We start from the raw sequence: 16,593 nt of genomic DNA, 5'->3' as shown, positions 1-16,593 counted from the left end.
TCCCCAGCACCGCAAAAAAGACTCCAGCAAGATGAAGTGAGCCACATAGTTTGCCTCGTCTTTGATATTTGCTTATGTGATTTTATTTCTATTCCTTCTTTTTCACTATAGTGTGCTTCAAGACTACTATGAAGGCAACTAGGGCTTCTGAGATTAGAGGGTAGAGGGCAAGATAAATGACAATCATGAAGAAACATTAAATACCAAGAGTCATCAGTGATGTTCTGATAACAATACCTTCAGGAAAGAAAAGGAAGAAAAAAAGAAAAGGCAATAAATCTCCTTTTTATTTTCTTTCTTTTTTTTTTTAAGACATGAGAAAATGAAGCTAAGTATGTTTCCATGAACAGACACAGATCTACACAGGTGGCTGTCAGGACAGGTAACAGAAGAACCGCAGAACTGAGAATGAGGCTGAGTAGAAAGGCGGTTTGCACCCAGGCCAGCCGCTGCCAGCAGAACTATAGCCCTCGTCTTTAGTACCCATCACTTTAGGAATCCTCCAAGCAGACAGTTTCCTGTAGAGAATGCAGCTCAGTTTTTGAACTGCTCTTTTGCACTAAAAATATCAAATCAGAGTATGAGCCAAGGATAAAAGAAACTGTATTCCAATCACAGTAAACATTAAAAATTTAAAAAGCTGACAATTATTTTGAGGTTCTTGTTGACGTATAACTCAAAACGGACCTTCAGAAAAAGGTTTTCTATGATATTTTGTAATACTAATTGGCTTGAGCATACTTAATCCCTCCAGGAAAAAACAATTATGCAAAGCAGAACCAAGCCTACACTAAATTAAAGTATCTACTGGTTTTACCCTGCTGAATTTCATGAAAACATGTTTCACCTGCATCCGGGGAAGTCAGCTGGCTTTTTGTTTCAAGACAGCATAATAATTTATTAATTTAAAGGGAATGAAAAGAAACTGAGATCCAGTGATCTCTGATGTTTATGGATGAAATCTTCATGAGGTATTGGGCATGATCTACAGATTATTATACGATAGTAAGGTTTTCAAAAATTCAGATACTGGTGACAAAATATAATGGAGATTTTGGAAATTCACTTTAATTTATTTGCAGTACTGGGAATTAAACCCAGGCCCTCGTACATGCTAGGCAAGTGGTCTCCCACATCCAGAGCTACACCCCCAGCCCTGAAATTGACTTATGCACTTCTAAAAATGTTAAGGTGATGGTGTTTTTAGTCATAGCTTAGAACATTAATTTGAAGTCTTTAAAACAAAATTAGTAAAAAACAAGTTATACTCTATACTTAAAAATAATCTAAGCCAGGTGTGGTGATACACATCTGTAATCCCAGTCAACTGGGAGGCTGAGACCAGCCTGGGCAACTAAGCAAGACCTTGTCTCAAAAAAAAAAAAAAAAAAAAAAAAAGGCTCGTGATGTAGCTCAGTGGTAGAGCACCTCTGGGTTCAATTACCCAGTACAACAAAAGGAAAAAAAAAATTTTTTTAATTTAGTTTAAAATATGGGAAAATGGGAAACAAAAAAACTTGTCTAAGAAATCTCAAGATCAAATTGCAATCTGTATATGGGGTAAAAATGGGAGCTCATAACCCACTTGAATCAAATTGTGAAATATGATATATCAAGAACTATGTAATGTTTTGAACAGCCAACAATAAAAAATTAAAAAAAAAAAAGATCAAATTGCAAAAGACAAGTAGATGAAGAAAGGAGTTACTGGATAGTTTCTTGCTCAGATGAGTACTCTGTAAATTTGAAATGAATAAATACTTTTTGATTTGCTGATGTCCTAAAAATTTACAAAGTGAACTTCGTTAAAAACTGTATGCAACATCTTGGTCACTGTAACTAATGTATAAAGTTTCTGAAAACAGAGTTGATTAATGTGGAACATCAAATAGTTTAGCTAAACAGGAGGTTGCAATGTAGCTAGGACTGCGGTGAAAAAACAGATAAGAAGAAAACACTTGACCAGAATCGCACCTCAGTATGCACTAATATGCACATCGCTTCCACAGATAATAGGAAATTATTTAAAAAATGAGCAGTCTTGGTGAGTGGTTTTGCTTTGCACCTCAGACAATAAAAAAGTCAGGATAAAAAAACAAAAAAGCAAGTAGTGTTAATTCTCTTCATTTCTGTTTTGGAGGGAGTTTGTTCTGGGACAGGTTAGCTCAAGCTTAATGAAAATCTCACCCACTGTTGGGGGCTCTATTGAGAAAGTTTATTATTATCTTAACTGGAACATTTGTTAGAAAAATATCTTTTAAATGGTTATATTTGCATCTTTTTTATTTAAAAAGATTTTTTTTAGTTATACATGGACACAATATTTTATTTTGTTTATTGATTTTTATGTGGTGTTGAGGACCTCACCTGTATGAGGCAAGTGCTCTGCCACTGAGCCACAACCCCAACCTATATTTGCATTTTAACTCATTTCTTATTGTTTACTTTCCTTAAATAAAAAGAACATCAAGGAATTCTTCAGATGCAAATTCTTATGGATTAAAGGGGAAAAGGTGGGAAGCCAATTTCAACTGTGGTGCGCTTTGTTGGTCCTTTAAGTAAAAATGTGTGGAACACTGATTTATGTTTTTAACACAAAACAGAAGCTCTTCTGGAATCCAGAAATAACTTCACCAATAACAAATTAGACCTAAGTGGTCCTAGCAGTTCAGGCCTAAGCCTCTTACAGACTACTGTTGCATACAACAGGGATACTATAGCCCATTAAAAGAGCCCTAGGAAAATTTCTCTCTCATTTTGGCAAGGTGATTTTGAGGATGCATTCTCCAGAATCTATTTCAGTCCTAGAGTGAAGTTGCTAAATTTTATTCTAAAATTCCCAAGATTTTGAGGTTTTTAGAGCCTTTGGATTTTGTTCTGACTTCGACATCCTTCACATGAGAAAGTTCTATCCTCTCTTTGGCTTATTCTTCTCAGTCCCCCCCTTCTTTCTCATCCTCCCAATTCTGTCTACCATGAGAATAGAGATTTCAGTACCTGTTCAGACCAGCTGTCAAAAGGCTACGAGATCCCCACATCAGGATTTCATGAAACTTTCTCTAATTGTCAGGGCAGTGCTGTTGGGCACATTTTGCTTCTGTATGTTTTTTAAAAGAACAGCTGTGTTTAATATTGTGAAATATGATCTGTCTCCTCTTCTCCCCACCCTCTAGAGCAGTGATAGATTTCAGAGCATGTTCGGCAGAATTGGATTATATTATGCACAGTATACATGTTCATCACCAAAACTGCACTTTCCAGAATGTATGAATGTGGAATGAACTGCTGAGACTTCAAAATCCCAGTTCCTCAGAACTGATTTTATTAGCCAATACATACCAAAGACGAGTGGTAAAAGAAATCTTATTTTTGCAGTTTTCTTTCATCCCTGAAGCACTATCCTATTATGGACTGTGGTTTTCCAGTGTTCTGATTAAGCTGTGCTAGCCATGTGCCGCTGCAGCACCAAGGAAACGGCTTTGCAGCCTGTCACCTCTTCTGGCAGACAGCCGTCTTGGTCACGGAGAGTGGGATCAGCGCCGGACTGCAGCAGCAGCTCCACGATATCCACAAACTCACAGGCAGCAGCTGAGAGGGAAATGACAAATATGGAAGCGAGTTTACCGTGGGCCAAACTATCCCACCCTGGCAGGAACGGCAAGCACTGAGCAACGAGGACATTGCCCAGTGAGCACCTTTCTAGGAGCCTCACAGTGAGAATGTGGCCTGGCGCTGGATTTTCAAGTCTTAGGAAGATCAAATTTTTTTTTTTTTTTTGGTTGCCTAGAAACACACACACACACAAATATGTTTTAAATAATGAGAGTTTTTGACTGTGATCTTTTTGCTGTGGTGCAGGGGACGGAAGCCAGAGCCTCATGCAAGTCAGGCAAGTCCTCTACCATTGAATTACATCCCCAGTCCTACCCTATTCTTTAGGAATGGGTGAAGGCAAAGAGTAAAAAATACAGTGTGTAAGTATCTATTTTACTGTCATTTATATTCAGTATAATGACAGGTATATAGACCAGAAGGCTGTAAGTATTGTGTCAAAGAAAATGTTTTGTCTTTGAATGGAGGTTAAGTGCATAACTAACTTAAGCTTTAACATTTTAAATGAGAAAGAAAAGTAAACTGGCCTAGTAATCAAACCGTGAAATTAAAAAACAAAAACAAACAACCAGCTAACAGCACCAGTGTGTGTCACTAAGTCCAAGGCATAAGAAGGGGAAAGGGGCCTGTAGACATCAAGACTTACTATAAAGACAGTATGCCCCAAGATGGACAGACAGGCCAAAAGGTGGGAACAGAGCCATCTATTCTTTTTCACACACATGGAAAATTGATGTATGACAAAGCTGGTATCACAGACGAGTGAGGAAACAAAGGTCTAATAATTTCATGGGGCTGAGACCACTGGACTCAAGGCAAAAACTGGCATTTCACACAAGATGAAACACGTGGCACTAAACATGAAAAGATGAGCACCGACATGTGTGATCAGAGAAATGGAACCTAAAACCAAGATATCACTTTATATTCCTGAGATTTGTGAAAATTAAAAGCTTTGACAATACCAAGCATTGAGCAAGATGAGAAAAGGGGACACTCTCCTTTAGGTGTCTGAGAGGAGCTGCGTACACAATCTGACTATAGGACAAGCCTAAACACACACACCTGCACCCCAGAATTCCACTGCTGGTTCCGTGCATTTAGGAATGCTGCGTGTGTTCTCCAGGAGCTATTTCTAAGAATGGAAACAGCAGCACTGTTCCTAATAGACCTCGAATGTAAACAATACAAATATTCACTGATAGTAACAGTAAAAATAAAACACTGTCACTTGCACAGCAAAATCCCACATAACACTGAAAACACGACCTGGTCTTAGCTCTATAACAATGCTGAAGCAAAGAAAGCAAGTCAGAGGAATGCACTTGGCATGACTCTATTCAAACAAAAAATTTAAATATAGACAAGACTAAACCCTACTGCTCAAACATACAAATATGGAGTGAAACTGTAAAGGAAATCACTAGCATAAATTTGGGATGGAAGTAATCTCTGGGGAGGGCTGTGGGACTGCAGAGGAACACAAAGCCTTAATATATTTTTGGCGATGTTCTATATCTTAAGCTAGGTGGGGGGTATATTTTTAAAAACTGCATCTTAAATTAATCATATACATTTTATTTGTCATTTTGTACGTGATGCATCACACAGAAATAGAAACACAACATTTTTTTTTTGGTTTGTTTTTTTAAAGGGAAGGAAGTAGGGGGAATGGAGCTTGATTCTATGGTCATTTTAATGGGCACAGACTGACCAGTCCTGTCAAGGTAAGATTCCTGCTCTTGAGAACTTAATATGTAAATAGCCAACTCTAGCACAGAAAATGAATAAGGACTGTGGCAGAGACATGCGCACTGCAAAGGTAGGGAAGTTTGAAGTCCAAATTAGATTCAAATGGAAGACAGTTTCTTATACAACAAAGGAAGTTACAGATACACTGCCTGGTATCAAGCAGCTGTGAGAGAAGGCATTTGTTTGTACAGAAGCAGCTACATAACATTTAGACTATGAGCAATAATCACTTAACCTTTATATCAAAGCTATCAGTCTCAATGCACTGAGAGGAACACTTGGTTAAGTCTTAAAATTGCAAGGTTCAGCAGCGTGCAATGGTGCATGTCTGTAATCCCAGTGGCTTGGGAGGCTGAGATAGGAGTAATGGAAGTTCAAAGCCAGCCACAGAAACCTAGTGAGGCCCTAAACAACTTAATGAGACCCTGTCTTAAAGTAAAAAACAGAAAGGGCTAGGGATATAGTCTAGTGGTAAAGTGCCCCTAGTTTAAATCCCCAGTACTTCCCAGCCCCCCAAATTGGAATGTTCAAACTTCCCAGTATTTCAGGATAATAACGAATGTGATCTATCAGATCACACTTAGTTCAGATCTAACCCCACACACAAGTGTGTGCTATGGCTAAAGGCACTAAGGATAAACATCTCAGACAAAGGGATATTAATTTCACACATTCTGTACGATGAAGTCATCTTTCTGGCAATGAGATATGTATAATCTATGGGTTCTGACCCAGGAACAAAGTTTAAAAATTTTTAGTTCCATATCTAGAGGACTATAGTCAACCAGCTAAGAAAGTGCCCCCTGGAATTTTAACTCAAGTCTAACTGTAAAGAGAGGTTTTAAATTTGGGATTTAAGAGTCACAAAAAAGTAGTCAGAGCAAGGGATATGATATCCATATAAAAGGAATTTTATTAACAAGAACCCAGGATTTATGCAAAGACGGACTCACAGGAGACCATAAACTATCAGGAAGTTGTAATAGAGAGAAAAAGAGACCTTCTAACTTAAAAGAACAGGGGTCCTGCCTTTCAAGCCACGGAGGTGACTCTTACTAGGATATGAGGAGGGTATCTGCAGTCCCTGTGGCAAGCACACACAGGTGCCCAACAAACAGCTGTTGAAAACTGTAGGTATATCCCCAATTATATGGTGGGCAACTTGAGTCTGTGCTCCTTCTTAGTCTCCTCTCTATCCAGCGCAGTGCTGAGAACTGAGAATCTACTCAAAATTCATTAGGTAATTGATTTCCCTGCCTATGGTGTCTTCACGGAGGCACAAGTCACAAAATAGAGTTGTCTTTCAGAAATGGATAAGTTGCCTGTTCCCTCAAAACAAAGGCAAAGGGGTGAGAGGGATGAGGAGAACAGAGTGCTAACACTTTACCAAATTAATGAGCGGGTGTATTGGTGCCCACAATGAGCTGGGAAATACAAAAACAGTTGTGAGCCCATCTCAGAAAAGCTTGAGCAAGTCTACAGGGACTAGAACCATTGCTGAATTTATGGTACCCTGGGAACCTCTATTTGTCAAGTGCCACAGAGGCAGCCCTGACACTGGCACAGGTGAAGATGAATTTTCATTCAGAGCAGTGAGCCTTCTGACTCCATTAATCCTCAGGGTTTTGATGATGAATTTCTTTCTTTTTTATTTTATTTATTTTCTCTCTAAAGCCTCCTCCCACTGCCCTGTAACAGTGTGGAAGGAAGAGAACAGATGGTGCTTTACGTGGAAGACCCAGGGCTCATGAGGATACAAAGCCTGCCCACTTTGCAATCACATGACCACACGTGCAAGGAAAAGCCTTGATTTCCCCCGGGAGTCACAGATGCAATGATATTAGTATTCCCAGTGGAGGAAGAGGAGGGGAAGGCTAACAGGCCATTTATAAGGAAGACCACACTTACACCAATATACTCTTCAGCAAGGCCCATGTTTAATCACAAAATAACAAGAGGACCAATATCTGAAGATTCAAAACACTCAGGTAAAATATAGGTCAATAAGGGTTTAAATATGCTGCCACACCAAGACCACTTGGAATGAACTAGTAAGGACATACAGTAGGAGAATACTGGCCTCTAGTTAACCTGTGATTGGCTCTGACCCAGTTTTAATCGGAAGAAGCCAGGATTTACAACCTGCTTAAGGATGGAGTTTGACAACTGCTATAATCAGAAGAGCTGTCAACACAAGGACAGCTGTCAAGCTCAACCGTAATTCATAAAAAATAATAGCTAAGCCCCCAAAGACTCCCCAATACTGTCTGCACTTGCTGGATTTAACCATACTTATAGTTTTATGAAAGTTCCAAGAGTAGGTTAAGGGCCCTAAAATAAAATAAAATCGACAAATAGCTATTGAGCACCTACTAAATAAAAAGAGTTAAATAATATTAAGTGATTAAATGAATAAAATATGCCCAGCAGATTCCCTGACATATAATAGGAGCTTAATAAATGGTAATTAGCATTACATATAAGACTGACTACCTTAGAACTGGCAAAAGTCTAGTGACATAATACAGAAAAATAAATAAAAAATCAATCACTCTAGCCAGGTGCACTAGTTGTAGGATTACGACTGTAATCCTAGCAACTTGGAAGGCAGGAAGATTGCAAGTTCAAAGCCAGCCTCAGCAACATAGCCACTAAACAATGCAGGGAGACCCTGTTTCAAAATAAAAAATAAAAAGGGCTGGGGATGTGGCTCTGTGGTAAAGTGTCCCTGGGTTTAATTCCTAACACACACACACACACACACACACACACACACATCACTCTAAGTGATTAAACTTAATTTTTAGGAAACATTCCCAAGTTGTCAAAATATTCTTGTTTATATATATATGTAATGTCACAAACCCCTAAAGATATTATTTTAGTGCTTAATTTTTTGATGATACTATATATGGTGTTTTTTTTTTCCCCACAATGTCTAATATAATCTAAGAGATGAAAATAGGGATTGTTTCAGCAGATCAATTTTGGACAAGATTCTGGAATTAAGGACAATTTTCATTAATATTTAGCTTCTCAATGAACAGAAATAAGAAATGCCCACAGATGGACAGAGATACTGATATGTGTTTACTCACAAGTAAAATCTTGACTCACTGACCAAGGTGACAAATTATAAGGAAGAGCCCAGCAAGTAAATAAATAAATAAATAAAATTATCTTCCATAAAATAATGTGTATTTTAAAAGAATTCATGACTGTGATTATTTGTGAACTTATGAAAAGAGGAGGTGGATCAAAAGACCTGACAAGTGCCTTAGTTCTGTCACCCACAACTTGTATTACTCTATTAAGGTAATATCACCTCTCTGGCATTTGGTTTTACAACTGAAAGTGGGAGAGAACAATACCTAAGTTTGGGCATTTGTTGAAAAGATTAATAGCCTAGAAACAGTAACACTACCACCCCAATATCTCTGTCTAGGTCTGGACTTTTGAGTGTGTGTGTTATAGGTTGTGTATAGAATGTCCCCCAAAGGCTCATGTGTTGAATGTGTGGTGACCAAAGCAGCAATGTTCAGCAGTGAAGATTTTGGAAAGTGATCAATTGGACTCTAATTTTATCCAAGGATTAACCCACTGATGGATTATAATTTGACAGCATTATTGGGAGGTGGTGGAAACTATAGGAGGTGGGGCTCAGGCGGAGGAAGCAGCTCTCTGCAGGGTGTGTTCAGCCCCTTCCTTGCTCTCTCTCAATGCTTCCTGGTTGCCACAGGGGAGCAGCTCTGCCCTTCCATGCCCTATCGCACTGCTTCACCACAGGCACAGAAACAATGGAGGCAGCTGACTGTAAACTGAAACCTCCGAAACTGTGAGTCAAAATAAAATTTTCCTCTGTAAGGTTGTGATTCTAAGGTATTTTGCGTTTCAGTAATGGAAAGTTGTATAAACTTTTTAGTAGAGTATTAAATACAGAAGAGTACCAAAGTCACATATATAAAATTTCTTAAGAAGAACTTCTCCAGATCATTTTTGGAATCTCAGAAGCACCAGTTCTCTGATAACTCCCTCTAGTGCTACCTGCCCACTTCTTCAAGTAGTCAGTATCATGCCTATTAAAGCTAGTGGTGAGTTTTTCCTGTATTTTGACCTCTGTGTAAATGGGAAACATACTGTATTTGCTCTTTTGTGTCCTGCATCCTAAGAACAACAGTGTGTCTGAGATTCCTGCATGTGATTATTGTTCATTCTTAATACTATGTGGTATTCCACGAGATGAATACTTCAGATTATTGTGATCAGTTCTCATGATTCCTGAATCTGAAGATTCCAATGTTTTATCAATTCTAGAAATTATCAGTAACTATACAGTTATATATTAATTCTCTCCTTCCAGAATGCCTATTAAAAATGCTGAATTTTCTCATGACATTCTAAGTGTCTGTTACATTTCTATCTTAAATAAAAATAAATAAATAAATAAAACTGTGCCAATACACTACTTTAACTTACACACTGTAAAATTTCCATTTTGTCATTTATTCAAATTCTGTTTGATCATCTTTCAATTCTTCCTGTTCTTTTTTTGAAATATCTTGTCCTTATTGATTCCTTGATTTTATACAGACTTATTCTTTTAATTTCTAATCAATAATTTTACTGAGTTCCTCAAAGTCTAATCCTCTGATTTACCATGTCTGCTGACATTCACCCAAACGTATTTTATAATCCTGGATTGTGTGCTTATTCTCATCAAGGCTACATTATGTAAGACCGATGACTTGTCTGTCAGGTCCTGGGGTGGGGTGGGTGGGAATAAACAGGATCAGTACATTCATTATGTCAATTTCTTTCTTTTTTTTGACTGAGGATTGATTGCAGGGTTGCTTTTGCTATTGTGGTATTGTAGCTCTTCCCCAGTCCTTTTCCTTTTGAGATACGGTCTTGCTAAGTTTTCCAGGTTGGTCTTGAACTTGTGATCCTTCTCCCTTCAGCATCTGTTCTGCTGGGATTACAGCTTTGCCCAGCTATGTTAATTTCTTAATCTAAAGATTTCTCAAAAATCAAAGAGCATAAAGTTGAATCCCAAATTGTGTGAACTGGGTGTTTTTATTCCCACCCAGACAATGGTCTGAAGCAATAATTTTTATCTTCCTTCTTTGTACGGGTGGGCCAATTTTTTCTAATTAAATCCCATCTGACCCTGCATCCCTTTTCTTTCTTCTTTTTTTAGATATTTATATTTTGGTTGTAGTTGGACACAATACCTTTTTTGATTTACTTATTTTTATGTGGTGCTGAGGATTGAACCCAGGGCCACGCGTGTGCTAGGCAAGTGCTCTACCGCTGAGCCACAGCTCCAGTCTCTCTCTCTCTTTTTTTTTTTTAAAGCTGAGGATCTAGCCCTTTGAAGGTCCTGGCTCATGTGCAGGGTCTCAGTTCCAAATCCACATTACTCCTGTTTAAGGAGGGCTTATTTCCAGGCTGGACAGGCATTAAAACAGAAGTTCAGAGCTTTCCCAGCTATAATATTAGCTCACACTCTTACCATTATGGTTACTAAATTCTTTTTTATTGGGTGGGAGGTGAAGAAATCTGGGGGCATTTCTTATCTTGGGGGGCTGGGGCTATAGCTCAGTGGTAGAGCGTCTGCCTCACATGTCTGAGGCACTGGGTTCAATCCTCAGCACCTCATAAAAATAGATAAATAAAAAATAAAAATATCATGTCCATATACTAAAAATATTTTTTTAAAAAGGATGTTTGGTATATTTTACCTAGGAAATAGGAACTCAATAAATATCTGCTGAATTAAATATAATTACGGAGGTTAAGTGTAGTAACAGTATTAAGAAAGCCTATGATATTTAATTAAATTTTAAACATGTAGCATATGCATATGTTCTAAAACCAGAAGCTACAGAAGTATTTATAAGAAAAAGTTTACTCTGTTGCTGAAGCTTCAAAGTTTTTTTTTTTTGGTACTAGGTATTAAACCCAGGGATACCTAACCACTGAGACACATTCTCAGCCCTTTTCTGTATTTTATTTAGAGACAGGTTCTCACTGAGTTGCTTAGGGTCTCGTTAAATTGCTGAGGCTGGCTTTGAACTCTCAATCCTCCTGCATCAGATTACAGGTGATGGGATTACAGGTATGGGCCACCGCACCCGGCTTCACAGTTCCTCTTGCTTTTAGGTAAACAACGTTATTAGCTTTCTGTGTATCTAATATCTTATGTACTTACTAGCAAATATACATATATATACGTTCACATTTTTATATGTAAATATATATATTTTTTTCATGGTAGCATACTATATATACTGTTCTAAATCCTTTCACTCAATAGCATTATCTTAGAGATTTTTCCAGATCACCACAAGAGAAAATATAACTTATTTTGAAGCTAGTGGGAAAATTAAAAAAAAAAAAAATCCCTACCCCTTTGCAATCTATAAGTGCATTTTACATACATCAAACTTAAATGGACACATTCCCACATCCATAAAGGCATTTACCTCTAATGGTTAACTGGAATGACAGAATGACTCATCTAGATTCTCAAGGGCACAGTCTGGTTTAGCTATTGCTACAGTTTCTAGAAGGGAGAAATAAAGGGAAAACATGGCAGTGCCATAAGAAGGCACTAACGAATGTCTGAATGAATGAATGGAAGAAGGAAGGAGGAATGGAAATAAGAACTGCTTCAGCAGAGCATGTGGGTGCTATGGCAGGGGTAGTCTTCTTAATAAGCAGAGCAGTGAACTCCAGAATTACAGCAAATATTTTGGAGCCAAAGAAAGTTGACTTCTTGAAGCAAGCACCAGGAAAAAGGGGTAGCCCTGAATGTTGTGCTGAAGGCTTCATAGTCACTGTGAAAAACTTTTCCTTTTCTTTTTCGACTCTGTGGCTATTGAGCCTATGCATGATTATCCCAAATTGCCATCACAGTTGTAGAGATGACTAAAAATGTTTATTTCTGGGTCAAAAATTAGGATTTAGAGCAGCCAGCTCTCAGTGATGCTGGAGAAGCCACATAACTGAAATGCCACAGAAACAGATTTAAGGAATGAGATGTGAGTGGTCTGGAAGGTACTCATTTCCTAGTGAATCTAGAGACATGGGGTGAATTTCTGGTTCTTCTAGGCAAGTTAATTAACCTGAGAGTTTTGGTTTTCTCACTTATAAAATGGAGAAAATAATAAATACTTTATAGCTATTTGTTCACAGATGCTTACAGATTATACTGTATTGTATCTGCACATTTTAAACCGTTCTTTCAATAGCTTTTGATAACATATGTATATAATCTGAAGTAACAAATATTTCAAGCACACTGAATAGAGGAAGATAGAGACTAACAAATTAGGCTACTGCAAATAATGCTGCAATAAATGTTTTAAATCATGCTTCATTATTTACATGTTTGGGAGTTTTACTAGGGTAAATATCTAGAAGTTGAACTGCTGGGTTGTAAGGTATGTACCTTAAACTTTACTAGATCTTGCCAAAGTGATCTCAAAGTAGCTGTAATAGTTGACACTCTCATCAGCAATCTATGAGAGTTCTTGTTGCTCCATATCCCAATTCTAATATTTGGATGTTTACGTGTTGCCAACTGACCTGTATAATACAGTGTGAAACTATATCTAAATATTTTAATCTGAATTTTCTTGGTAATTGTTAGGCAACAATTTTCCAACAGTCTCCCACATTTCTGCATGTCTTATGGGCGGAGCTACTGACTGATTTTGTTCCAGACTCTTTTCAAGGATATCTGTATGTAGTGAACAGCTTTGCACAACAGAGATAGTGTTTTCTTCTAGAGTGAAGCATAGGTTTATTTATTGTCCAGAATACAAAAAATATATTCTTCAGGATATAAGTTGGGTAGGTTTGCTTGAAGCTCATCAGAAAAGACTGGAGTTCCCTGAGATTAGGATGCCTAAATTATGACACACTATGTGTGCAGTCTACCTGTGTCTCTTGCACTGCTCCTGTGGGGGCAAGAGTAAATGACAAAAACAAGAAGTTCATGCTGCTTTCTGTGCTATATATCACAGTCTTTTGTGTCTGATGCAAGAATTTTGTGTCTTTTACCATCAACCATAAAACTGTGTCAGACTAATTTGTTTATAAGTTTATAAGTCAGTAGAGTACAATCTAGGGCTATTCACAGTTCTTTACTATAACTAGTGACATTAGCATCTTTTCTTGTTGTTTGTGGGCTACCTAGCTCTCCTCATTTGTGAAACAACTATTCATATTTTTGATCTATTTTTCTATTGCATTTCTTTGTTATTGATTGGGTAGATGTTCTTTGTTTATTCTGAGTACTAATCCTGTGTGGGTAATTTGCATTTAAATATCTTTGAGAATCTCAGTTTGTAGCTTTTATTTTTGCTTGGCTTAAACTATATTTGGTTTTATAGAAGTTTAAATTTTAATGTAGTTGAATTGCATAATTTAAATTATAGGGTATGCTTTTTTGTGTTTTGTTAAGAAACCATTTCTTGAAATCTTAGAGCAGTTTTGATTTGCATTTTGCTGATTGCTAGAGATGTTGAACATTTTTTTACATATTTGTTGGCCATTTATTGTATTTCTTCCTTTGAGAAGTTTTTATTTAGTTCTTTTGCTATTGATTGGGGATTTTGTTGTTGTTGTTTTTGAGTTCTGTGTATATTCTGGATAATCCCCTATTGGAGGAGTAGCTGGCCAAGAGCTTCTCCCACTTTTTAGGCTCTCTCTTCACGCTCTTAATCGTTTCCTTTGCTGTGCAGAAGGTTTTCAGTTTGATGGCATCCCACTCATTGATTCTTGGTTTTACTTCTTGTGTTTAGGGGTCTTGTTAAAGAAGCCAGTGCCAACACCTATATGATGAAGTGTTGACCCTATGTTTTCTTCTAGTAGTTGTAAAGTTTCTGGTCTAATTCCTAAGTCTTTAATCCATTTTGATTTGAGTTTTGTGTAGGGTGAGAGATGAGTCTAATTTCATTTTTCTACATATAGGTATTCAGTTTTCCCAGTATCATTTGTTAAAGTTTGTTTTTTTCCTCCAAGATATGTATTTTTGGCATCTTTGTTAAATATCAGATGCCTACAGGTATGTGTGTTTGTCTCTGTGTCTTCTGGTCTATTCCACTGGTGTCTATGTTTGTTTTGATGCCAATACCATGCTGTTTAGTTTCTACAGCTCTGTATGTAATTTAAGATCAGGTATTGTGATATCTCCTGCTTTGCTTTTCTTGCTTAGTATTGCTTTGGCTATTCTGGGCCTTTGTTCTTCCAAATGAATTTAAAAATTGTTTTTTCTAATTCTGTGGAGAATGACATTGGTATTTTGATGGGGATTTTTGCATTGAATCTGAATATTGCTTTTGGTAGTATGGCCATTTTGACAATATTAATTCTGCCTATCCAGGAACATGGGATGTTCTTTCCATTTTCTAAGGTCTTCTTCAATTTCTTTCTTTAGTGTTCTAGAATTTTCATTAAAAAGCTCTTTTGCCTCCTTGGTCAGATTAATTCCCAAGTATTTAAAAAAATTTTTTTGAGTTTACTGTGAATGGGACAGTTTCCTGATTTCTTCCTTGGTTGAATCACTGTTGGATTATAGGAAAGCTATTGATTTATGGATGTTGATTTTGTATCTTGCTACTTTGCTAAATTAATTAGAAGTCTTCTGGTGGAGATTTTTGGGTCTTTTAGATATAGGATTATATTGTCAGCCAACAGAGAGAGTTTGACTTCTTTTTTTCCTATTTGTAATTCCTTTGATTTCCTTTTCTTGTCTGATTGCTCTGGCGAATGTTTTGAGGGCTAAATTAAATAGGAGTGGTGAGAGTGGCAGCCTTGTCTTGTTCCTGAACTTAGAGGAAATTGCTTTTAGTTTTTCTCCATTCAGTATAATGTTAGGGTCAGGGTTTGCATAACTGGCCTTTACAATGTTGAGGTAAATTCCTTAAATCACTAGCTTCTCCAGCATTTTTACTATCAATGGTGTTGAATTTTATCAAAAGACTTTTCTGGGGGCTGGGGTTGTGACTCAGCGGTACAGTGCTTGCCTCTCACGTGTGAGGCCCTGGGTTTGATCCTCAGCACCACATATAAATAAATAAAATTAAAAAAGTATTGTGTCCAGCTACAACTAAAAATAAATAAATATAAAAAAATTGTTAAAAAAACTTTTCTGCATCTATTGAGATGATCATATGATTTCTGAATTACATTTATTGGTCTGTGCATGTTAAACCAACCTTACATCCCCGGAATGAGAGCACTTGATCATGGTGTATCTTTTTGATGTGTGTGTTTATATATTTATTTTTTAGTTGCAATTGGACACAATACCTTTATTTATTCACTTTTATGTGGTGCTGAGGATCGAACCCAGGGCCTTGCACATGCCAGGCAAGCACTCTACTGCTGAGCCACAACCCTAGCCCCTTGATGTGTTTTTGAATGTGATTTGCTAATATTTTATTAAAGATTCTTGCATATGTTCATTAGGGATACTGGTATGTAGTTTTATTTCCTTGATGCCTCTTTGTCTGGTTTTGGCATCAGGGTTATACTGGCTTCATAAAAAGTATTTGGGAATGTTCCCTCTTTTCCAAAATCATGGAATAATTTGAGAAAGACTGGTGTTTGCTCTTCTGTAAAGGTCTGGTAGAACTCAGCTGAGAATCCATCAGGTCCTGGGCTTTTCCTTTTTGGAAGACTTTAAATTGCTGTTTCAATTTCATTACTTGATATTGGTGTGTTTACCCAGGTGTGGTGTCACAAGTCTGTAATCCCAGAAGCGTGGGAGGCTGAGGCAAAAGGATCATAAATTCAAAGCCAGCTTCAGCAACTTAGTGAGACCCTGTCTCAAAATTTTAAAAAAGGGCTAGAGATGTGGCTCAGTGGTTAAATACTCCTGGGTTCAATTCCTTTTATCAAAAAAAAAAAAAAAAAAATTGGTGTGTTTATGTTTTCCATATCTTCCTGATTCAATTTGGGCAGGCCATATTTGCTTGCAGGGGATATTGTGCCTGTGTGTTTTTGTTTATTATTTTTGTTTTTTCCTGATCTCCCAGGTCCCATAGTCACTGAAGCAACATGCTCATCCCAAGATGGCCCTCTCTCAGCTCTCCACAGCCAATTGAGATACAGAGTGTGCTTTTCACGCACCAGTGCATGGTGCAGCCTCTGGGTCACCTAAGGTTAAGCAGTATATATATATATATATATATATATATATATATATATATATATGTA

General features: G+C 37.3%; 1 protein-coding gene across 1 annotated transcript in view; it reads right to left on the bottom strand.

Annotated features, from left to right (window-relative positions):
- Window positions 1–3,299: 3,299 nt before the first annotated feature.
- Window positions 3,300–16,593, bottom strand: part of Acbd6 (acyl-CoA binding domain containing 6) — a 153,023-nt gene continuing 139,729 nt past the window's right edge. Inside the window, exon 8 of the mRNA XM_027935062.2 lies at window positions 3,300–3,588. Within this exon, the coding sequence (XP_027790863.2) occupies window positions 3,434–3,588 (155 nt within the window). The 3' untranslated portion in view covers window positions 3,300–3,433. The remainder of the gene's footprint in view (window positions 3,589–16,593) is intronic.

This window comes from Marmota flaviventris, chromosome 12 (genome assembly GCF_047511675.1).
Source record: "Marmota flaviventris isolate mMarFla1 chromosome 12, mMarFla1.hap1, whole genome shotgun sequence".
Taxonomy (NCBI): domain Eukaryota; kingdom Metazoa; phylum Chordata; class Mammalia; order Rodentia; family Sciuridae; genus Marmota; species Marmota flaviventris.
The sequence above is the reverse complement of the archived record's forward strand: the minus strand, read 5'-3'. Positions and strand labels throughout refer to the sequence as shown.